This window comes from Madurella fahalii, assembly GCF_045866475.1.
Source record: "Madurella fahalii IFM 68171 DNA, scaffold_1, whole genome shotgun sequence".
Lineage (NCBI taxonomy): Eukaryota > Fungi > Ascomycota > Sordariomycetes > Sordariales > Madurella > Madurella fahalii.
In genome coordinates, this window is record NW_027263971.1 from 8,871,160 (window position 1) to 8,895,745 (window position 24,586).

Sequence of the window (24,586 nt, forward strand, 5' to 3'; positions counted from 1 at the left end):
AGAACACGGATCTGACTTGCGAATAGTAAGGGCCGCGCGAAGAAGAGACTCACTTACACCCGCCGGTTCGTCAACATCACGTTGACCGGTGGCAAGCGCAAGGTTGGTTTTTAGTTTGGGTCTTGCGAGGATGAGACAGGCGAGGCTGATGCGTAATCGCGTTGCAGATGAACCCCAACCCCGGCTCCTAAATCAATCACCGCAATCAACCGTTTCTAGTAACCTTTGGTGGCATCTCAGAGAATGTTCATCATGAATTCTGCGGAAAGCCTCGTTGTTTGGGACGCTGCGAACGAGGCTTGGTGATGACGGAATGGGTCGGATCGGCAAAAGGGCGAAATCTGGAAGTGAGAAATCACTGGGTGGTCACCATGACTCTAGCTTATGGCATGGGGCGTCAATTCGCACTTCTCGGAATGGGAAACGGGTTCTTGGGCATTTTTTACGACGCGTCGTCTGTACATTCAAAGGACGCTCGATAGAGAAGACGTCGACATCCTCTGCAGCCCACGCTTCTTGACGTGGAAGTTGATTTGTGGTTCCAGGTACTGATCGGAGCGAGAAACAAGGGGCTCTTCGTGATGTCTTTCGAGACGTACTTCACTTAAGGATTGCTTGGGTGATGGCGATGTTTCCTCGGGAATCATCTTCCCTTCCCGATATTTTTATTATTATCCTTCTTCCCACTCCGCTATACCCATTTTTTGTTGGGTGTGCCGGCCCTTCCGCTGTTCTATTGTACAGCAAGCCGGATGCTTCCGATTATATTGATTGACATCCGCAGAAGCTGACGTGCCAACCACCAGACATGCGCCGCCGCCGGATCATTACCAGCACGCACGATATCCTGGTGCATGAGAGAGGCCTCCGTCTGCTTCTTCTCGGCTAGAAACGCTGGCCAATGCTGCCAACTGAAAACCCCTAATCTGTGGAAGAGGAAGAGGAGAAAGAAGGCGAGCTCCTTATCGGCGAGGCCCATGATCTGCTCATAGCCGCACTTGGTCACCTAGAGGGAATGGGTCAGCAAAATCGTGACCTGGATCTGAGCATCACTTGTCTGCACGACCACATACCTCCCAAGTATGCCCGGAGAGTCGTGAACCCCCACGGGCAAACCAGAAGAGCCACCTAGCGTCGTCCCAGCCCACGGGATTACAGAGGAGGCGCTCCGGTATTTTCGCATGTGGATGAATGTCTAAGTAACCTCCGCACCTCCAGAAGGAACCATGAACGGTGGGTTCAAACATGCGAGTGCCCACGGCCTTGGAGGAAAAGAATCCGCGGATGGCGCTATGAACTAACTCCCAATCCGCCTCAAAGCAAGCTGCCGGGTCTTTGCAGGGGTGGGCTTGTCGTGGCGGATGGTCAGGACTCTCGGGGCTGAGGCTAAAAGACAACGGCCAGGGGTCGACGTGCTCGAAGAATTTTTGTGTCCCCGCCGTCCTGCACCATTTCTGCTGGGCTTCGAGCAGGAGGGCGAGGTTCATCCACGGGCAAGCGAGAACTTCGCTCTGAGGGGGCACCCGGGGTCAGTCTTGTACAACGTTTCCGCCTATGCCAGTGCCAGAACAAGGTTGCATACCTGGAACGCAGGATCGCCTCCAAACTGCGGGTATCCGTTGGTGAAGGTACAGTGGGCAAAGATATTGCGCAGCAGACGGCCAAACCACAAATCCCAAGTGCCCCCAAACGCAGTCACTAACACATCAGTGAGGAAGGATCTGTCCGAAAGGATATACCCAAGGCGGAGGCTGCTCCGTGGGAAGTTGAGGTTTTGGGACATGATAGTGATGCGCTCCAGGATCTCGGTAGGCAGCTGCTCGATGAGAGCGGCAGGTCGCTTGGTCTTGAGACGCCTGTGCCGCGGCGCATCCACGTTATCGTGGCTCATTGCGCTGTCGCTCCGCCCTCGCTTTCGGTAGTGTTGTGTTTTTGGCGCCCCCCGAGCAGTCTTTTGGCCGGCCTTGCCTTTGATTTTGATTGGGGTCAACTTCATCGTCTGAGCAGGTCTGGAAGCCAGCAAATGCAGAAGTATACAGGATATGCGAAGAGGTCGAGATAGTCAAATAAGGTTTGAAGAAAAATGATCAGAGATGTTGGTCCCCTGTCAACCCTCGAGCTCTCACAGATTAAGGTTCTAGCGGGGTTAATCACGGGCATGCGATAACAGCACTAGGTAAAAACCTTCAGAGGAAGCCAGCATTCTAGGCGCAGCTTCCAGACTACTCCTACGCCGTCGTAACAGATGAACCGACACAGTGGCTCTACTGCAGCTTGCGGGAGACAAAAACACAATGCCTGGGAACGCCATTACGCTGAGCTGCAGGCTTGGCACCTACACTAGGTGTTGCTTGCACACCTCCAATGCCGCTACGCAGACCCCCTAACACCCCCTGCAGCTCACAGCTTGGGTACCGCAAGGGGGTGTGCACATCCGAAGCCCGGGCCGACAGTAATTCTGCAGTTTTCGACGATTCGATTTCACTTCTTCTGATCGAGCTGAAGTTGCGACGACTCCAGATCCAGCACCGGACTGAACAGCCCCCTTGCGTCTGCGATGCCTCCGGCATTGAGATTCGCAGCGCCATCGCAGAGACTCCTCAGGTTTCTACGCGCCCAGTCCGAAGGCCTCTCGTTCGCAGAGTGCGCCTCTCCGCTGCCGGTTCGCCATGTCTGCACCTGCGGCAAACCTAGGTCGTCGCTGAGATCGTCAGCCACGCCGACAACCAGACGCGAGCCCACCCTGCGGGCGGCATTCCTGGATCTCAATGGGGTCCACCTCCCCAAGACGCTGAGGAAGCAGCGCACCGCAGCGCCAGCGAGCTCTAAGTGCCGGGGGCTCGCTGCAAGCGGCGGTGCGCGGCGCTATGCTTCGACCGAACAGGCGCCGCAGAAGAATGGCAACAAGTTTACGTGGCAGGAGTGGCTCTTCGGTCAGAAGGGAAAGAACGAGACGGACCCGCTGAAGGACGGTGACTTCAGGGTGCAGCTTGAGGAAGAGTCCGGCTCCATCTTTAAGCGCAGGTCCCTTACTGCGAAGGCTGCCCTGGACCCTAGACTGCGGTGCACCGAAGTGGACGGGAATGGCAAGGTCATCATGGTTGACGGCGAGCTCAAGAAGAGCGAGCTGATTGCTAAGGTGGGCGACACTGAATCCATCTCGCCGCGCGTTACATATATATATATATATATATATATATATATTTTCTTTTACTAACACCTGCACCGACAGTATGGTCTCCTTCCGCGCGATCTCCGCAAGATCGACTCGTCCAACCTTCCGCACATCCTCGTCCGCCCGTCGGCCATTCTCCTCAACTTGCTCCACCTAAAGGTCCTCATCAAGCATGACCGCGTCCTGCTGTTCGATGTCTACGGCTCCACCTCGTCGTACCCCCAGTCCGCTTTCATGTACGACCTACAAGGGAAGCTGCAGCAGAAGCAGAACTCGGGCGCGAACAGCTTGCCCTACGAGTTCCGCGCCCTCGAGGCCGTCCTTATGTCGGTGACGTCCGAGTTGGAGGCCGACTTCGAGTCTGTCCGAGATCCCGTCATCCGCATCCTCAGCGAGCTAGAAGACGATATCGACCGGGAGAAGCTGCGGATTCTGCTCGTGCTGTCCAAGAGGGTGAGCACATTTGAGCAAAAAGCCAAATTGGTCCGTGACGCCATCGAAGAGCTCCTGGAGGCCGATGACGACCTCGCGGCCATGTACCTGACGGAGAAGACTCACGACCTCTTCCGAGGCGAGGACGATCATACCGAAGTGGAGCTACTCCTGGAATCCTACAACAAGATCTGCGACGAGGTAGTTCAAGAAGCGAGCAACCTGGTGTCGAGCATCAGAAACACGGAAGAAATGTAGGTCACTGTTTTTATCGGCGGGAGCTGGGGCGGGTGCCATGAACCGGGACTAACCGTTGTGACTAGCATCCGCGCGATTCTTGATGCGAATCGTAACTCGCTCATGTTACTTGACCTCAAGTTCAGCGTCGGCACACTCGGGCTGGCTATGGGCACATTCCTGGCCGGTCTGTACGGCATGAACCTCGAGAACTTTATCGAGGAGACCAACTGGGGTTTTGGTGCCGTCACAGGGATCTCGTCCTTTTTCTCCCTGCTGGTCTGCTGGTACGGGCTGGTGAAGCTCCGCAAGGTGCAACGGGTCAAGATGTACGGCAGCTCCCTGAAAAGGGGCAGTCAAAGCCACTGGTTCCGCGAGGACAGCACCGACGTCCTGCTCGACCCTAGCAACCGGGAGCGGCTGCGGCGGATTAATATGCTCAAGAACGCCAAGCAGAGTCGGAAGAGATGGCCTTTTTGATAGCCCTCCAGCACGGTTTCGATCCCGATGTTTGGGATTTCAAAAGATAATGTTCTGATTCAGGGGCTACCTGGGTTCAAGAGCGTGAGCTATGGATAGGCGGGCGTTTACGGCGTAGGTATGCCCTTGGCGCCAGGAGCAACGAAATCTGTGCTTTGCTGTTCCTGTACGATACATCTTGATGATTAGCCTTTCTCTTCTCATCATTGGTTACCACATGGGACGATCGGCTATACTACTGGATTTTAGAGGTTATGTCCCGAGAGGGGCCCAAAAAAAATTTAATGAGAAATTAAAGATCCGCTTACGGATCATGGAACATCTTATGTTGTGCTTTTAAATCGCATAACAGATGCCGGACAGGGGGTAGGATCACAGCAGTATCTCCGGCTACGCCGAATTATCGGGCCCTGGCGAAACGGGGCAAAGAGTGCCCTTTGACCGGATTCTCCGGCTCCAATCCAATCACCCGCAAAGCCCATTCACAGCCCGTCGGAAGAAGATGACGCGCAAGCTCGGTGGCGGACACAACCGGCATTGACTTGGCTGTTTACCCCCTGTGCCTTGCAAGCACCAGGACAGCCCCACTTTTTTGGGCTCTCCCCCCCTCTGTCAGGCCAGACCGCCAGTCTGGCAGGATAGTTGAATCTGTAGATACTGAGCAAAATCGCCCAAAAACGCGTTTTCTGAGGTTTTCGTCAATTTGAAGCGATTCTGAGCCACCCGAAGCGCTTACTTACCCTCTCACGTGCCTGCCCGCCACTTGCGCGCAGCTGCCCAGCCCTGTCGCCCTGACTGTCGCCCTGACTGTCGCCCTGACTGCCGCCCTGACTGTCGCCCTATCGCCCTGCCTGTTGCCCTGCCTGTTGCCCTGCCTGTTACCCTGCCTGTTACCCTGCCTGTTACCCTGCCTGTTACCCTGCCTGTTACCCTGCCTGTCGCCCTGCCTGTCGCCCTGCCTGTCGCCCTCCCGCCCCAGATACTATGGTCAACTATATCAACAACCTTCAGAAGACGCAGATAGCTGTAATGCTGGCTGCAAAGGAGCACCCTGATACTGTCGCGGAAGAAGCAGGCGTTAGTCTACGGCAGGTATAGCGATATAAGTGTCTGTTTGAGTTGACTGGCGATCCATTCCCGCATCCAAAGACACCGCAAAATTCCTGTATGCTCGCCCTGTAGGCGATGGAGGTTACTAGATTACCTGCACGAGAAACCCGATATATATCTCGACGAGATGCAGTAGTTTTTGATAGTGAAATGGTGCAGAAACACACATCTACACCCACATACCCACCAAAAACAAGGGAGAGGGCAAAGACGGCCAAATGCCAGACAGACAAGATAGACAAGACAGGCCAGGCGACACCACCACAAATCGGGTCCCTGCAGCCTAAACAAGGTCAAAACAACATGTGCAGATAGAGCTCCCTCTGATCAGAGGGAGATCGCTTTGCACGCAAAGAAGGCTCGTCAATTGAGCTTGCAACAAGTGTGAAGAAAAGTACAGAATTGATTGTTCTGTCTAAGGAGCAATGGCCAGGACGGCCCTACTTATGGTGCGAAAGAAAATGGGCCCACGGCAAGTTCCAACCCCCGGGGCACCCTCCGAGCAACTGTGTCCCTCTGAACCCCTGCCCTCTGGGGACTGTTTTCCCCAACTCAATAGAGGAGTGCCAGATATATATATACCAGTCGACTATCAGTCGGCGCTTAAAAGAGGAGGGCTAGACTAAGAAGAAGGCGCAATTAAAGGCATCACAACGTAGCGAACTGCTACGTGTTGTTGGAACTACAGTCTATAGCACCCACTTAATCAATTAGGCTCGTTGGGCACAGATCCACACCTCTAGAAGGTCTTCCTCAATAGGCTGGGCAGTCGCCCTGTTGTTGTGTGGTTATGTTGCAGATATCGCTCAGGAAGCAGAGAGCTCAGGAAGATGGCTTCTAGGCACACCCGTCACATAATCCGACATCTGTCGGCAGGTACCCCCAGCTGTACAAAGTGGGTCGCTCATTTGCGACAAAAGTCCTCATTTCCAACAGTAGGCGCCTAGCAACACGCAGCACCAGATCGCCATTTGGCGCAACTGCAGTATTCGCTATAACTAACGTAGTTACCTACTTCTTAACTATCGTTGGCGGTAGATTATCAATCGTCGCCATTCCTTCTATAATAGCCTTGCTCTAGGACACTATCTCTGCCAAAGGTATAGGGTAATACGTTTTGTCGTTAGATATCAGGAAGCAGAAGTTCAAATCTTGACCTTTACGGTAATTCTTATACTTCACGTCTTCCGTATAACACCAGCGACCTGTCAATACGTGCTAATTCGCTTTCTTTGGATCTTGAGCTCGGCGGGCCTCTAACTCCTATAGCATTATATTCGTCGTCGTCTTTTACGGCTTCTTCAGCAGCTTCTCGCTCGTAGCGGGCGTCATCGCAATCGCAGGCGTCGTCGAGATCGCGGGCGCGGGCACGGGCATAGGCACGGGCGTAGGTATGGCTTGCTGACTCGATAGTATAGTATTGACTGACTAAACGTCGAAGGGAATCGATAATCCTCGCGATGGCGTTGGTATACCAGGAATCGAAGCGGTTACGCCTAGGCGCAGTCGAATAGGGCGCTGAGCGAGCTCAAACTCGAGGGTAATATTGATAACATATAGCGACAACTTCTTACTCAACAACTCTTATAAGATCCGGGCTATATCGATCTAGCTAAGCGGTCCAGGGCGTTCTTGCAGTGCAGGTACTGACAATACGATAAGTTCGTCAGTCTACTTAGTATTGACTGTTGCTAGACTCTATATCTCGGTCTAGACGAGGGTAACCTGTCCCTCAATACCACTTCGCTCGAAATTACTAATAAAACTCGAATACAGGTTATAACGAAGCTCAGATATCATCAGCAACAGGTCAGAACCTAGGTACGTATCGTCGAAGTCGTCGCTATCGCATTCGACTACCATACTATACATTGAAGTACGCTTTTGTAGGAGAGGCGGCCGGGTCTTGAGACTATATAGGTACAGGTTCTGGAACCATCTCGCCATACAGGTAACCTTGACGTCAATACCATTGGGGAGAACTCTGGCTAACGGCTTGTCAGAAGTCTTGTTGGATCGCAATTGCGATTGCGATAGCACAGGCGTGGCCGGCGTGGCAGGCGAGGCAGGCGAGGCAGGCGACGATAGGAACTGTATAGGCGAGGAAGGTATTACGATATGCAGCAACGTCGTCGTCGTTGTCGTCGTCGGATCAGGGCAATCGCGGTTACGATCGCATGGAGGCGGTTTCTTGACCCTCGCTTCGCCCTGGGAGTCAGGAACTTTAGGCGATACTTCGATTACCTTCGTGTAGGCCCGCAACCGCGATCGCGCCTTCGCTACAGGAGGTTTGGAGGTTCTACTTCGATTGGATGCTGAATTCGATACTGACTTCGATACAGCAGACGCAGTACTATCGCCATCAGTCGACGCGGTTGGGCGAGCCCGCAAGCGGTTACGTAGGCGGCTGATAAGCACGTCAGTGGATTCCTGCGTTGCCGCCCCCAAATTCACCACGCGATTCGATTGTAGGGTTATATTCAACGTTGCCGACTGGCCACTGGCGCCTCGCAAGCGAATCCTTGTGATGGGACGTTGCGATGGAGTCTCAGGGACTATATCTCTTCCCTAATTCGTAACCAGACTGCTGGTTGATCTGGTTAGGCGTATACGGGGCAAGCGCTGAGGTGGCTCGTCAACGCTGCTTTGCGTAGGCGCCCGATTACGCTTCGAACCTCGCGATGACATCGCTACAAAGCGTACAATACGACGAAGAGACCGACATTGTAGGTAAGTGGCTCGCCGGGCAGTACCAGGAAGCTTCAATATCGACTTGGGAGCGGTAAGGTCAGCCATCAACTTGTAGCACGCCTGGGCAGCTGCGCGCAAGTGGCAGGCAGGCACGTGAGACGGTAAAGGCTCCAGATGCCCCAGAATCGCTTCAGATTGACGAAACCTCAGAAAACGCGTTTTTGGGCGGTTTCGCTCAGTATCTACAGATTCAACTATCCTGCTAGACTGGCAGTCTGGCCTGATAGAGGAGGGGGAGGGGGGGGGAGAGCCCAAAAAGGTGGGGCTGTTCTGGTGCTTGCAAGGCACAGCCTTTGAGAACGGATGCAAAGCGCATTGGACCGGTTGGCTGCATCCACCCGACACCGAGCCAGCCCCGTTGGCGCCTTTCCCTCGATTTTGTCTTACATCAGAGCGGCAGAGAGAACCCACCGTTACTGGCCGTCTGGGGGGCCATGGCTCACGGTCCTCTGCGCGTCTTTGAGGCTCTCACCGGCCAGCCTCCGGCGTCTTGGCGGGTCTCGCCACAGGGCTCTTACCAACGTCGCCCTTATGTATTACAGGGAAAACACCATGCCGCCAAGTAAGACGATGGACTAGCGTGTCTGGCTAGTGTGTCCCGGAGCAGAAACCCAACACAGACTGTTCTTACAACGAGGATCCACCGCTGGGTGCCTATCATCGCTTGTGGCCGCTTGAGTGTCTCAGCCTCACGGGTTGCGAGAATGTTCAACCACCTTGGGTCGATGTAAATGAAGCCAATGGTCTCGGAAGGCTCGGTCATATGACCGGAACCACGACAACGGGCATGCCATCTCATTCTCCTGCTCCGAGGGACGCGTAAGTTATGGGGGAAGCGGCTCCGCCTCCGTACGTCTTCGACCACTGCCTCTACTGTGCAAGAGATGCGAGACGAGTGGGCCAACCCCCGATGGACCAGCAACGCGACAACCAGAGACGCAGGAGATCCACGAACAGGATCATTCACATCAGCGTGCCGTAGCAGCTCGCTGCCCGAGTGTGGGTCAGCCAGACAGAGGAGCAGGCTCGGCACTTTTGTTTTATTATTCGAGTGCGATATACTCACGCCGCCTCCTCCAGGAGAGACCAGCAAAGGAGGCAAAACGGTGAAGAAGTGAACGGCAGCTACCCGTATCATGCCATCCACATCACCCACTTACACCCAAGTCCGACCCCCCGAAGAAGTACCCCCGTGACTCCAGCATGACTTGTCTCGACCCACCGGCTTGGTCATTGCCACTTACAGAGACGGCCGACGCGCGCGAGCGAGCGACACTTGCCTAACCCTTTCCGCTCACCGTTTCCGCCTCCGGCGTCCGCTTGCGGCGAGCGCTATTTGCCCATCATAGCCCGTGACCATTACATAACCGTACGGTTATTAACCTAGTGGGTGACCCCCCATCCGACTCATCCGGTCCCCACCAAGGGCAGGCAGGCAGCGACAGGACAGGACAGGACAGGAGGGATATAGAGAGGGGGAGAGAGAGAGAGAGCGAGACGAACGGAGGACGGGAAGGATGGGAGGCGAAAAGAGCGTTTCTCACCCACCCATCGACGTGTAAGCCCGACCTCCTCTTTGTGGATTCCCCCCGGGCCGTCTTGGGCAAGGCACGTGAGACCCAGCCCACATGGCACACGCCGAACCGAAAAGGTCTCGGCACTGGAATGATGATGATGGGCTTTGTGTATCCCTTAGTAACCTAAACCGAGACCATCTTAGCGTTTTACAGGTCGGGCGGCTTGGCAGCCGCTCCGCCCAGAAGGGTGTGAAGTTGTAAGTATGTGAGGAAAAAAAAAAAAAAAAAACCACCCCGGTCCCTCCCGGGAACCGGGGGGAAGGACGAGAACACACAACCAAGCCGGATGACTCACACGGAGGGGAGGGAGGCGAGAACCCGACCACCACCACCACTCCCACCACCAACCACCAGTCGCACTTTACTACTAGCTCGTCGCTTCGGCAACACAACCATAGTGACTTGTTGGTCCCAACCAGGGTCCCGTCGGACTTTTCTGGTTCCCGCCATCTAGGAGATGGGGTTTCCTTGCTGAGCGACCCTATATCTTCCGAGAACCAGTTAGAGGTCGCCACAAATGAGCAGAGAAAATGGGAACGATCTTGCAAAGGCAGTGATAACAAGGGAGTTTGAAGGTGCACAAAATGTGTAAACATTCTCGCCTGGCCTATCGGCAGGCTTCCAAGCCAACTTGATCCGTCATTCCCAGTCGGGAGACAAAGGTCCCTGACTGCAGCCGGTTTCGGGAACACCCTCGTCCACTGGGAATCGGACTCGTGGCGCGGCAATCTTCGAGTGGACGGCTGCCATTTTCTCAAGCCGGTAGTGGGGGGGGGGAGGGAAGGGGGGGGCTGCAACCGCTCAAAGCGTCGTTGTCGTCGCACGGGGAGAAGCAACCACCATTTCGCTTTGCTTTGCTCTGCTTTGCTTCGAGTTTGTTTGAATAGTTGCTCGCTGTTGCTCTGCCCTAGTAGCATGGTATCTCGAGCTATTGGCTAGTTGGAAGGACCTCCTTTGAGAATCCGGTTCCGTTGCGTGCGGGTTTCTTCGACGGCCCGAAGGTCTCGTTTCTGGGAGAAACCCCAAAAAGGTATGTCCTGTAAACTCCATGTGATGCGTTGAGCCCCAAGGCATCGGGAGGGAAAGAGGTGTAAACCTGGTGTTTGCAAATCCTCTGCCCTCGTCCGCATACGAAGTAACGCACCGATCACCTCTCCAATAATTCCTGGCACTTCTCTCCAATCCATTATGCTCCTAGTAGGTTCCCCTCCCCATCTCAACGTCCCGACCGCGAGACGCCGAGATCCAACATGTAAACACCAAAACAAACAGAATAAAACAAAGAAAAAGAGACAAACAACTTATGCATCGTACACAGGACAACAACCGCCTTCGCCATCAAAGGTTAACCAGGATTCCGCCTCCGCCCAGATGCCGTTTCCCCAGATCCAGGAAATGCAAGCAAAATAAACGAAGCGTACTTTTCGCCCGTTTTTCCTTGGCCACCATCTAAGCCGTCTACGAGCTTGATGTCTTCCAAGGAGGTTGATTTGAATCAGAAACTCCGTTACGATCGCCCTTCGTCATCCCCTGCCGAAAGGAACGATTTTAAGAAACAAATAGTATCACAAGTGTGTGTGTGTGTGCGTGAATGTATGTATGTTGTTGATATCGCCTGTATGCCGAATGGCGAGCAGATATTAGATATTCAAGAGAATGGCGTGCCGCCTATCGGAAAATTAATTCAGAATTCCCGTCCACATGCCGGGGCCACCAACGCCTCCCATGGCAGGATGAAGGGATGAGAACCTGATCGACTGAGCTGCTTCAGCTGAGCAGCACAGTCGCTTGTGCTGGTATTGCCCGGGAGCGTCGCCCCGCGCACGGACCATCGTCTCTGACCATGAGCTGCCGTTCAAGCCATGGCCTGCGAGCATCTCACGAACATCGTCTTGCACGGAATTTTCCATAGAAAGGGATCTGCTCCGCTTGCAGCCTGCCTTGACTTGCGCCGCGGGCCGGCTGGCACCGTAGCGCTGCAGCTCTTGGAGGGCTCGCGCGGCGTCGTCCATCTCACGCTGTTTGCGCGCCAGAGGCAGATCCAGCGAGACATCGCAGAGTTCCTTCATGGATGGGATCGCGTGGGACTCGGGCGACGCAGTCAGACAGTCTTCTTCCCGACCTTCGGGAACCGAAGCAATAGTTGGTCTCAGGCTCAACCTGTCACCGCACAGCTTCGCGTACCGGCATCGCGCCTGAACATCCAGTTTGGCTGACGGCGCGCTCACCGAGGAAGCTGACGAGATCGAAGAAGAACGTGAGATCCGGGACGAATCCGAAACCATTGATTCGGGCGAAGATACGGTCGAGACCGAGTTGGCAAGAGATGAACGACGGGTCATGTAGCTCATGGGGGACGACGTCGCCGACGGCGGCCACCTATCCACAGTTTGAGCAGCCACGGAGCCCGAGGCTTGAGCCATTGCGAACCCCATTGAGGAACCCCTGCCGAGCAGATACGACGCAGCACTCACTGCAGGAGTGCTGAATCCACTGGTTTGAGGGGTCAAGCGTGGCGTGGGCAGGAGTCCGAGCGCCGGGGCCAAACGCCCGGCAACATATGCAGTCGACGGAGCGGGCTCCATGACCACCGGGGCGATGCGAGACTTTGGCGACAAGTTGAACCCCTTATCAGACCCGAAGGCCGTCGCACGCTCGGTAGGCGGTGTATAGAGGGAGCGGGGGGGAAGCTCATGGGTTGGCGTCGAGGCCGGCGACCAGGGAGCGAGTTCTTCGAGATTATCCAAATCCGGGCGAAGATTCAAGACGACGTGCCGGAAATCGTCGCACTGTCGCTCGTAAATCTGCTGCGCGGCTCCACCAGGAGAGGGAGGCTGCGTCGGAGTGAGCTTCACCACACAGTCGGCCCACCGCTTATACACCTCTTCGGTGACATGGAGTTTCCAGTTAACGGCCAAGAGGAACGTCATCTCGTTCTGGTTGATCTCGAGGGTGTTGAGACCCGAGATCTTGCTCCAGGCGCGAGCGGAATAGTTGCGGTCCTGCAGATACTTGGACGCTAGAATCAGGGCGGCAAGGAACATGCGGCGTCCGCATTGGATCGCCTGACTGGCGCGGCGGTCGTCGGGCTGCTCCATCGTGAAATCGTGCGCCGGCACATGCGGCTTGATCAATATCAAATAGTAGAGAGCCACCTGCAAGGTGGAATAGCTGGTCCGCGAGCGGCGCAGCGTCTCCTGGATAAAGGTGCGAAGAGGCAGCACGGCACCGTTACCGTTCTCGTTGCGAGGGACGACCGACGACGTGGGCCAAATAGCCTCGACGATGTGGGTCGACGTGTCTGGAGAGTAGAATGCCATTGAGCGCGTGTCCACGTCGCGAGTGAGAGTTCTTTCTTACCAACGAGGTTGTCGACAAAGTTGATCTTGCGATCGGTTTGCCGCTGCAGTGTGGGCGGACGTCCGGTGCGGGAAGTGGCCGAGTTGGATGTGCGGCGCGGGTTCTGGCGCAGCTCGGCGGGGGCCTCCGCTTGCGTCGGTGGTTGGATGAGGTGTTTGGGCCAGGGCTCGTGAAGCTTGATGACGGGTTCGCAAGAACTGCCAAGCGAGCTGACCGAGGCCTGGGACAGGGCGGCCTGAGAGAAGCAGTACGAGTCGCAGGAGCCGGCGTCGGATGAGCCAGCGCTCGAGGTAGTGTCGTCGGACCAGAAGGAGGTGGAGGAGGCGGACGCCGAAACGGCTAGGGTCAAGTTGTATGGCGCGGACGCATTGTTGTGGTGGTGGGTGTTGATGAGGGAAGACGGTTCGTATACTGTGTTGCAAATCATCTTGGGGTTTTAGGGGGGATAGAGGTGCTTCCAATGACCTCCAGCCGCCGTCACGCAATGTCTACCGATAAAACCAGGGTGCTGACCAGATCGTGAACCTATCGATATGCGGGTTCTGCGACAAGCCACATGGAGTGTCGCGGAACCGTGGATGCCGAAGAGGGAAGAGGGCTTCTAGAGCTGGGCGCCGGAAGCCGACTTTTCACGAGGGATCAGACCGGTAGACAGGGCGGAGACGGCGGCTGGAGTTGATGCAATGCTCGCAAGAGGCATCGTGTGTGTCTTTCGCCGGGATGAGCGGAAGAGCAGGTGGAGTTGAGGTTATATGGCAGCTAGTACGTGTACTGAACCATAACCAAAATGGTGGGTGGCGGCGGCGAGGTCGGGAGGATGGGCAGTGCCGAAACTCGCAGGGCTCGGGACGTGGTGATCGACTGGCTTGCAGAACGTATTCGAGCCGCGTGCAGGCAATGCAGGTACCGACAGTTTGGCTGAGGTAGGGGGTGGGAGAGCCGCACGATCAACCGGACTCCTTTTTAATGTGAGCGCCGGGCTGGCAACAGCCTGAGGATAGCGGCAATGTGACTCGTAGGCTGCGGAGAGCGCGTGTTCACCTCTTTTTTGGCGACTGGGGAGATAAGTTCGGGTGGTGACCCCCTGGCTTGGATGACTCTTCCAGCGATGAGTGGGCGGTTGAGGGTGGCGAGGGCCTAACCGAAACTTGCCGCGCAGGGAAACAGGTGGCCCCAACTGGAAGTGTGGTGTGACTACCCCCCTTGTGTTTGGAAGCCTGAAAACGGGTCTCTTATCGAGGGCTGTGGCGACTTGGGCTGGTCACCGGCGCGTGTGAGTACAGACGGACAAGATAGTGAGTGATGATGAGCCGTTTGCGATGCTCGCTTTTCTTTCCTCGCCTTTCTTTGATGGGATGGCGGATTCCTTGTTCGGGGTCGGTTTGGTTATAAACGCGGGTTAGGGAAGATGCTTCGAAAAGGACGGTTGTCGACAAGGGCGGCGCAAAAGCTGACTTGACGGTCGGGGAACGTTGTTTTCTTTGCACGGGATGTGGCAGAGAAAATTGCGTCTGTCGGTCCTGTTTTCCTTTGTCGCAGGGAGCAAGTGAATGCCGCGCGAGAAAGCAAAACGTTCTAGACAAACAGACTGGCAATCATTGGAATGGGACACTCGGGAGATCGAGACGGAAAGAAAACGGAACGGAGGGGAGAAATCAAAAGCAAAAAAAAAAAAAGCAGTATGATGGTTCAGAATTCAGATGAGTGGAGAGAAGATACACAGATCTCACAAGCAGACTACCAGAGAGCCGCTTCTTCCTAGATCTTGAAGTTGAGCATCATTGCTGCTTTGATGGGGGGAAGGGAAGGGAGAGGAGTCCCGGCGTTGCGCTGGCGCAGGGTAACCTGAGTTTTGAATGGGGACCCGCCGAGACACTGAGGAATGTCCACGGGCCGGTGGGAGTACCAGCGATTTGCCAGAGTGTCGCTGGAAGCAGCCCACGGCCAAGGCTGCACAACCTCCAAATTCCCAACCTCCACTCCCTGCATGCCCTCCACCAGGGCCCCGGCCTTCCATGCCAGTCAGCGTGCACCTAGCATGGATCCTGTCTTTGTCATGGCATGGCAGGACAGGTAACGAAGTACCTTGCACAATACATAGAAACGGCCACAGCCCTCCCCTCGCCGCAGCAACACGCCCTTTTACACCAGCAGAGCGGCGCGGTTGCAAGCCTCGAGTACCGGGGCATTTGAGGCGATTACTGTTAGCTTTGGTATGCCATAGGTACGCATTGGCCTTGGACTCAACATCTCCCTATGCCATCCAGAACGACCGACGGAGAACTCTGTTCATGTGCTCTGCTGACGGGCGGGCACACCTTCTCGCCCCCCACCCCGCCCTCCCCGAAGGCTTCTCTCGGGCTTCTCCTCTCTGGAATCAAAATCTGCCGGTCGGCAGCCATTTCACTGCGAGACACCCTCGCAGTTTCAACTCGCCCGTGGGATGGGAAGAAATGGTAAAATCGGGGCCATCTTGATTGGCCCTGCTGCTGCAGAGCGGCGGGGGCGGAAATCTGGAAGAGTGTGTGTGGCCAGCTCAACCACCCGTCCGCACCACAAAGACAATTCCACCCCCTGTCTAGCGCCATCTTGGTCGCTGAAAGCGGTCTAGCCTAGAAATGAAGGCGCAGAACGCATCATTCATTCACCCATCCAGCCGCTGTTGATCCTGCCAGAGCCACCGTTCTCTCTTACGCAGTTGCCTCCGCCTTCGCATCCGTTTCGAGCTCCCATAGTTATTGACGATGACCGTCGTTTTGGGGGCAGCGTTTTTCCTACAGTTTTGCTAACATTTGTTTCTTGTTCGGGTTTAACTTTTTCATGATGATTGGCACCAACACGCAGGCGAGTGTGGTTTGTGAGGCCTCACCAATAGCCCCGATGATGAGTTGACTCAACCCCTACTGCGTAATCGCGCTTGGGACTTACGTTATGTGCGAAACGTTATACCTTAACTTAGCTGGCGTCCGAGGTTGGAAGTGGAGGCTTCGGACTCCTCGAAGCGCTGACTCGCCACGGCTGGAATGGCATATGAACTGTGCGCCAACTCAGACATTTGGGACGAGGCCAGAAAGAGTTTTCCAGCGGATACGAAAAACACCATAGCAAATGCTCCATCGTCTGTGCTACCTGTTGCCGGCTGTCATTCGTTCATTGTATCCATTCCCACTAGATAGCGTAAAACCGCATCACGAACTGTTACCGTGATGAGATACGGGAGGATTGCTTGCCGGAGTCGGTCAGGACCAGGTGTTAATGCTCTTTGCATACCCAAGCCTCCCTCATATCATGTAATTTCACCACAGCGCATCTTTCACAGCCGTGCCATCAGTCATCAAAAGATAAATTTATCGCGCACAGCATCCGCAGCCCCCCTTACATGCTCATCCGCGTACCTCTGCACAGTAAACCGGTCTTTGCGCGAAGCGGCCGTCTTATCGGCCGTTTCAGGGCGCCACGCATGGCTGTCGGTGGAGCAAAAGAAACTCGGGTTGAAAGGGACGGAGATTCTTTCCGTATCCGAGTGAAGCTCTGACCATGGCCATTCAATCATGATACATTTTCGATGTCGATCGCGTGTTGAGGTCCAGAATTGTGCAACGCCCCCCCCGCATTGCCTTCCGGGCTGTGCTTGGGCGGGCGTCAAGCAGCAGTCAATGCCCGTCGCACAGCCAGCAGCCAGGCACCGTTTACGCGTCCAAACCGTAACGTGGATGGTCATGAGCCTCGAAGTTAGCCACCTCATAACTCTCGGAAGTCTCGCGGCCCCAAGTCAAGTCATTTGGGAGGGACGGGGCTTTCGCTAACTTTCACTGGGCGTTCTAGAACAGGTTATCCCTTCCGCCCACCCCTTACATTTGCAAGACATCATCATACGGCCTTTCCCAAGCCAACATCATGTCTTACTACCAACTGCATGAGGTTGTGACCCCCAGCAAGTAAGGGGGAAATTCCGTCGCAAAGGCAGGGCGAGGTAATCCAATCGGAGCGCAGGCGCAACATTTCCCCGCTTCGAAATTGCTAGTCTTGATCCGGTTCGTCACCCAACTCAACTTGTTTTCGCAGTCGGCCGTTTGGCAGCTGGTTCGGTGACGCCCGCCCGAATGCAGAGCAACCCAACCTCGGGCCCTTAGACGGATCGATTGGCGTGCTGAGAACAGAGCGACGCTGCCGCCATCCTGCGAGGCAGACGATGGCGCTCCGGATTGCCTGAACGGCCCGGAACTTGAGAGCTTGCCTGTTGCCGTGGATGCCGACCAATAACAAGGCCGGGCGGGGCCATTTCAGCTCGAAGCATGCCGTCCCTCGTCTGTTGTGCCGTGATGACTCAAACGGAGATTGCCTGTGAGAGGTTGCTCGGATGGTCCGGCGATATCGGATGGTAGTGTACTCTACACCAAACCGTTTTGACGATTTCGCAAAGGTACCAGGAGACACCGTTTGGCGGATGACGCTGTTGGAAGCCAGAAGGCTCACTCCCAGGCTCGATCAATGTTTCTTATTCGTCTTATTCATCACTCACTTTCCGTCAGCCTGGGGGTTCATGAAAGTCAGCTCGTTACCGCGCGGACCAGCGGCTGCATTTCCGAGGCGCTTGAACGGCGCTTGACCGGCGGTAAATTAACACGATAGCAATGGCCCATAGTTGCTTCCACCAGCAGCATCCACGCGGCACGTTAGCAAGAATTTCCTGGCGATGGGAGCCCCGTGAGCAAGCCATCAGAGTTAGAAGGCTGAAGGAGAACACCCCCCCCTAAATGACATATTGTAGCTGGATTCCGGCCTCGGATGTCCGTTGCCTTGGTGATCGACGGCTGTGAGCGAATGACTAAAAATTCCGTCACCTTTTGTTCAGCCGTCAGGCATAATGGCACTCATGGAGATATTGGTTCAGCGGTCTCGTAACAGCCGGGCAACACTCAACCTCGGTGGCTTGCACAACCTGTGGCGATGGCCGAACAGCCGGGTGCTTGTGAGGGAGACGTATTCGGCCCATCTTTCACGAAACAAGACACAAGTCCGAAGATCGCCTCGAAGCGCAATTTCTGGACCAAAGAGGGCCGACGGCGAATCCGGATGACGGGAAAGAGAAAACGAAGGGCGTCTTGCCAGTTGGGGCTTGGTGTCGCAATGAGTGATGTGAAAGACTCACTCCGCCCACATCCCCACTCCTTTCCCACACATCGGAGCTTGCGGCTGGGTGAACGGCTCAGCCTGGATTTGCGCATCATGCTTCGCGCAATGATACCAAGCCAAGGAGCTTAGTGCACGGAATATCCGATCGCGGTTTGAGGCAGCTTCATTTGCAGCAGAAGTTGCCTGGTAAATGATGTTGCACCGTGATTTCCAGAACGAACATGGAAATGGTGGCCGGGGTTATTTCAGCGTAGGCAGCAGCAACAGCAGCAGCAGTAGCAGGATCCCTCCCCACCAACCTTGCCGACCTTGTCCTCTCTTACCGTTTCAGACAACCATCCGTTGACCTGACGGGGCACCGTCATCGGCCAAGAAAGATCAGATCCCAGATCCCAAGCCGAGGCCCTATCTGGCCGTGATTATGCCACGCACAAGTCATGATCGGGAGTCATCCGTCCGACAAATCCTCTGACCAGCCAAGACTCGAACTCGGACCACCACAAAGTCCTCGTTTCATTTGCCAGTGACCTCGCGAACTTCTGGCCTTCCACAAGCGGCGAAGAAGGGGGCGAAGAAAGAGCTCCTCCCAGCCTTTTGGGCTCATCAGTCAGGTGATTAACATGCCACGACATGATTACCGCCTTCATTGCCATCTCCCCAATTTGCACTTTACTCGTATCCGACATGTGTCCGAAACCGCAAGCTCGTATGGGGATTCCAGTGCGAAAGACAGCCAAAGCATGTTTCTGAGATGACTGAGACGACTGAGATGACTGAGTAATTTTGCTGAGCGTGCCGTGTCATTCTCACCGAGACGGATCATCGTAGACGCCGTGCTTTGCTCCTTCTTACTTTCGCCAAGCCAAGACCAGTGGATGAAGCCAGTTACTATCCCCTTATGGCCATTCATGTGTCATTGAGTGCAAAAGGGCCAACTTGATGCCGTAAGCAACCCAGGGGCCCGGGGTTGGCGTTAGGTCAGCAAGTTGTTGGCCAGCTCACCATCGCTATTGAGTGAGTGAGGCGTGAGTGTGAGTGAGCGAGCGAGAATGATTGAATGACGAACTGTGTTACTTTACGCCGTGGGAAGCCGGCCGACGCGAGGGGCACGGGTGAATGAAGGAGCGCAGAAGACCGCACCCGGCACTGAGCCAGCCAGCCAAATCAAGGGGCGAGACGGCTGCGCCGCAAGTGCCTGTTCGAGTGGATCGGGTTATGGCAAGAAAGGGATCAGGTGACGAAGAGAACAACCTAGTACGACGGGACAGATGAGGTGCTTCGCCAAAAAAAACAGCCCGTGTTGGCACTTTGGTGCTGCCACAAGTCACGAGGAGAGGATGACTTTGGCGACGGACACGCTCCTGGCAGATAACCCGCAACCGTCACCAGTGCCGTGACTGATGCCGTGACTGAATTCGGGGCTCGGCTCTCACCCGAAGGGCGAGAAGACATTCGCCATCGAGGGAGTCATTGTGGACCATCTCACAGTGCTGACTCTGACCGTGCTAGGCGATAGCGTTCGGGTGCGAGTCAACTAAGTGTCGTGACCGCTCAACATGCCATCCATCGCACGGAAACCGGCCTCGGTATCAAGCAGGGCAACACAGCGATACGCAACAATGGCGGTTTGGGCGGTAGGCCTTGTGTTTCCGGTCTGTTTTGCCGTAACGTATTCCCCTTTAGAGAGGCTATGCAGGGAGGCGTGTTCCTCTCCACCGACACATGATGCAAAAGAACTGGAGGATCAAGGATGAGACTGGTACACCAGGATAGGCATCATGTCTAACGATACATCCCCGTAACAACTCGATACAAATGGTGTGCTTCGCGCCTTGTTGCTAAAAAAGGGCATACGGGACAGTTGGCGCGGGTGGAGAGGAGATTCCCCTGTACTCGAAAGTTGATACCTCATCAAGAAGGGCAGCACACCATGCACTACACTTCCCGCTTGTTGGAAGACACCTCATCGTCGGCGTAGAAAGGCGCAAATAGACAGCTAAACCCCGGGACGGACCTCGAATTCGATTCGACTGTAGCTAGAGCTGCCAGCACGAGCGATACAAGTCATACCACACTTCCAAAAGGATGAGAGCGAAGCCAGCCTGCGGGACTAGTAACCAGGCAGATGGCTCAAGCAGTTCCGCAAAGGAAGATAGGCCGCATGGTTCCCAGTCCGGGGACAGTATCTAGTTATACATGACCCAATTCGGGCCCACCCGCACAGAGTATGTGGTTTCTTTTGAGCTTTTCCATCGTGTGCCCGGCTACCTCAGCAAAGCGAGAGTGCCCCAGAAAACGAAAGGCTGAGATAAAAAAAGCGAACACGGTGACATAGAAGAAGGCAACTACCAAAACTAACCACCGATCCACCCTAAGCTGCCATGTAGGTGGAGGCATCGATGCCTTCCTTGGGGAACTCGCTGAACAATGGGTTAGCAGGCCACCATTAGTACAGAGCGGATAGGAGCACATACGGAAGAGCCACCTCGAAACGCTTCTCAATTGACTGCAGAACCTCCTTGTCCTGGTCGGTGGTCACGAAGGAAATGGCCAAGCCCTTTGTACCGAAACGGCCAGCACGACCGACGCGGTGCAGGTATGAATCCGCATCAGCCGGCAGATCATAGTTGATGGCAAGGTTGATACGCTCGATGTCAATGCCGCGGCCAAAGACGTCGGTGGCGACGCAGATTCTCTTGTTGAACTCCTTGAATTCCTTGTACCGCCGGATGCTATAGGTGTTGAGCGTCAGCATTGAGAAATCAGCTAGCCTCGAGTTGCAGAAGCATACCGTTCTTCCTGGCTGACACCAGAGTGAACAGCAATCGAAGGGAAGTTGCACTCGCGCAGCAGCTTGTCGAGCTCAGTGGCGCGGAGCGTGCTCTTGACGAAGATGATGACCTGATTGAATTGCAGCTCATCAAGGAGCTCGTTGAGCTTCCGGTTCTTCTCCCTCTCCTCTAGGGGGATGTAGTATTGCTGCAGACCATGGAGCGTCAACTTGGTGTCTTCGTCAACATAATGCTCGGTAGGATTCTGCATGAATTTCCGGCAGATGGGCTTGATCTCGTCAGAGAGCGTAGCCGAGAACATCATGACTTGCTTCTGCTGCGGAGTCGCACGGAAGATTTCCTGGACGTCGCGACGCATATCTCGGTCGAAAGTTAGTCGGGTAGGTGGAAATCGGCGGGCCGAGCTCGCTCACCAATTTGATCAAGCATCTTGTCGCACTCGTCGAGCACGAACATCCGGACGCTGCCGAGCCGGAGATTCTTGTCCCGAACGAGAGCATTGAGACGACCGGGCGTGCCGACAATGATGTGCGGATGAGTCTCCTTGTTCTTCAGGATCTCGGCATCTTTCTGAATGGGAGTGCCGCCGTAGAAGACGCCCGTCTTGATGTCGGGCATGTACTTGCTGAAACGATTGTATTCGTTGCGGATCTGGAAAGCCAGCTCACGGGTGTGGCACATGACCAGCACCGAGCACTCTCCGGCGACAGGTTCGACCTGCTGAAGAGTGGTGAGGACGAAGACGGCCGTCTTGCCGAGACCGGACTTTGCTTGGCAGATAATATCGCCGCCAAGCATGGCCTGCGGAATACAAGTCTGCTGAACTGTAGTCGGGGACCGCATTAGAATCGGGTACGTAAACGAGGACGGGTTCGGTAGACGGATTGGTTCAAAAAGACAGGCCCGTCCATCGTCGCAGCAAAGACTTCAGCTACTCTTTCGCGCATTTCCCCTCCCTCCCAGACCATGTTTGTTCCGACACCAGCTGGGCAAGGTGCGCAGTTGCGATGACCGACCACGATGGACGGCGGCATCACCAATCTTCATCGGCTGCGACCAGTAGTCGGTGGCAAATTGAGACGGGGAACAATGTCCCAAGTAGAAGCCCACGAAGGGTTCGATACAAAGCGGCTCAAGAGCGATCCACCAAGCGAACTTGTCGCTTCCCAAAAGTTGCCGACTCAATCCAAGCATGATGATGACTATCATCTGCGAGATTGTTCTGCTCGCGCCAGAGCTCAGCGGTGTCTCGAGAGCGGCTTGTCATTGGGGGACAAAGCCCAACGGATTGATGGCCGGATGGTGATGACCAACCACCATTGTCTTGATCATTGCGCGCCCACCACGCCGCCAAGAAAAAACTTCGCTCCCCGACATAATTGCTTTGTGTAGCTCTTGCCTCTTTTTTTTTTTTTGCTTTACGAGATGGACGGACCCGTAGGAGGGGCAGGAGGGGTTAACGATAAGCTGGGGATGAAACTTGTCAAGACTAACCCTCCGACGGATGCTCGAAACCGCAATCGGCGATGGCGCGCAGGAGTTCGGGCTTCAGAAGAAAGTCGCGGAAACCAGTCGAGTGGATGCCGACATAGGAGCCCTTCTTATCGACATTCTGCCCGCCGGCGGCGGCGTCGCCCTTCTTGCCGTTCGAGGCCGGGGCAGCGGTCTCATTGTTGAGCTCGTCGTCGGAGTAGTCGATGAGATCCTCCTCGGCAGACATTTTGGCGAATGGATGCGATGTCGAGAATCGACGTTACGCGGTAGTGACAAATGGACAGAACCAAAAGAATAGACCGACGTAAGCTTGTTGTCGAGGCAATGCCGCGGATCCCCAGAAAAATTGAAAATGTCGCGAGAGTAAAAGGGCTAGGAAGAAGAAGTCACTGCGATCGCGCGTCGATGATGGAGACGTGGTTTCCAGACGGCGGGCTTGGCGCGTTGATGATGGGAAGTCGAAAAGCGAAGGGAGGGAGCGAGCGAAAATAGCGTTCGAGGTGAGAAGAGGCACAGCCTCAAAGCCTTGGCGCTAACCAACCGTGGCTTAGCCAGACGGAGCGCGACCCGCTCTGTGGGGCGATTGTCACACGGACCATCTGGCTTGGGGTTTTCCTGCCTCTTTCTGGGATCCTCACTTGTCGAATACAGTTCCTTCTCGAGACTCGCATATCAAAGTTTCACTTTGCGATATCCATCGACTATGGCAAAGGGTAACAAAGGTGGCGGTGGAGTGCAGAACAAGGCCATCTACTCGCGCATCTCGTTCCTTCAGCAAGCGGCCGTCTTTCTTTCCTCCCCACAACGCCCATCTGCAATCCAATCCGCCTCGTGTAGGAACCCCAACGAACTAGAATCCGGATCGGTTCAGGATGTATCCGTCTCGGTCCCCATGCAGGGCATGAGCAGGCGATTAGCCACTGACTTGCGCGCCGTGTCACTCAAGACCAGGATTCGCCTCAAGCCGGCGGTGAAGCAGACCATTTGCAAGTTTTGCGACTCTGTGCTCATCGACGGCGAATCTTGCACATCCACCATTGAGAACAGGAGCAGGGGAGGCAAGAAGCCGTGGGCCGATGTTCTAGTACGCAAGTGTCACACATGTGGAAAGGAGCGAAGATATCCGGTCAGCGCGGCGAGGCCGAAGAGGAAAACGGAACGAGGAGTTGACGAGGCTAGTGCCCTGCCTCAGAAACAACACCGAAAAGGCTGAGCCCGTGTTGCCATCTAACTCGGTACATTCACCGCTTCGGGATCGGACTGTGGAATGAGAAGCGTCGTTTATCAATGGAGCTGGTATTGGCAGCCGGCTTTTGACTTCCTCCGTTGTCCCATGGAGGGCGCCATCGGGGCTATCTCTCACTACCATGTTGGGGAGAAGACCAAAGCACAACGCGCTACCCCTTCAGGCAACACCTCTGACCGGCAAGTCTAGCTCCGCCTAGGTTATGATCTCTGAGACTGGAGCCGGAGGTGGCCTGTCTATTGATCCTCTCTTCATCACCGATGGGCCAACGATGCGCACGGTGGATCGTGCCCGACCTCATCAGCCGGGCCGGCATACCGTATAAAACGGTTTCCCAGGCGCCACGACTAGTTGCCTTGTTGCTGCTGCACAGATTCTTCCCCAAGAACCTTGCTAGCAGCCATAAAACTACGTCAAAAGTCAGCGACGGTCCGGGCGGCACAAAGGGTGCACTCACAGCCCTGCATGCCAGCTTCCCAGCCCACGCATGGACTCGGCCTGCACGCTGGTCATGCGCAACAGGTTTTCCGTATCGGCAAGATTAGCGGAAAGCTGCGCCAGTTGCGAGTGCAGTTGGGCCTGACAATCAGCCGCATATTAGTATCTATGACTTGGGAGGAAGAGAGCAGAGCTGAAGCTGCTGGCCAGGAAATGCAGTGTTCGGGGCGGACGCGCAACCCAAGTTCTTGTACGCCGTGACGAAGATGTCGGCGGTGTCACACCGAGGATAGCAACAGGAGTGGAAGAAGACGTACCAGCTGCCGGGCCTTTACGGCGCCTCCTGATGTGGCCATTG

At 55.2% G+C, this 24,586-nt stretch overlaps 4 protein-coding genes across 4 annotated transcripts; 1 reads left to right on the top strand and 3 right to left on the bottom strand.

The window, feature by feature from the left end:
* Window positions 1–733: 733 nt before the first annotated feature.
* MFIFM68171_02429 (uncharacterized protein) lies at window positions 734–1,996 on the bottom strand (the record flags this gene model as incomplete). Its single annotated transcript, XM_071057851.1, has 3 exons — window positions 734–1,006; window positions 1,074–1,511; window positions 1,583–1,996. 3 exons carry the CDS (start codon window positions 1,994–1,996, stop codon window positions 734–736), a joined length of 1,125 nt encoding a protein of 374 aa, XP_070913952.1.
* Window positions 1,997–2,557: 561 nt separating this feature from the next.
* Window positions 2,558–4,324, top strand: MRS2 (magnesium ion transporter; the record flags this gene model as incomplete). The annotated part of the gene is made up of 3 exons (XM_071057852.1): window positions 2,558–3,139; window positions 3,233–3,861; window positions 3,931–4,324. The coding sequence occupies 3 exons, from the start codon at window positions 2,558–2,560 to the stop codon at window positions 4,322–4,324; spliced, it is 1,605 nt and encodes a 534-aa protein (XP_070913953.1).
* Window positions 4,325–11,441: 7,117 nt separating this feature from the next.
* PCL5 (PHO85 cyclin-5) lies at window positions 11,442–13,549 on the bottom strand (the record flags this gene model as incomplete). The annotated part of the gene is made up of 2 exons (XM_071057853.1): window positions 11,442–13,063; window positions 13,123–13,549. The coding sequence occupies 2 exons, from the start codon at window positions 13,547–13,549 to the stop codon at window positions 11,442–11,444; spliced, it is 2,049 nt and encodes a 682-aa protein (XP_070913954.1).
* Window positions 13,550–20,629: 7,080 nt separating this feature from the next.
* SUB2 (Suppressor of the cold-sensitive snRNP bioproteinsis mutant brr1-1) lies at window positions 20,630–22,770 on the bottom strand (the record flags this gene model as incomplete). The annotated part of the gene is made up of 5 exons (XM_071057854.1): window positions 20,630–20,678; window positions 20,733–20,990; window positions 21,050–21,410; window positions 21,464–21,874; window positions 22,545–22,770. The coding sequence occupies 5 exons, from the start codon at window positions 22,768–22,770 to the stop codon at window positions 20,630–20,632; spliced, it is 1,305 nt and encodes a 434-aa protein (XP_070913955.1).
* Window positions 22,771–24,586: the final 1,816 nt, after the last annotated feature.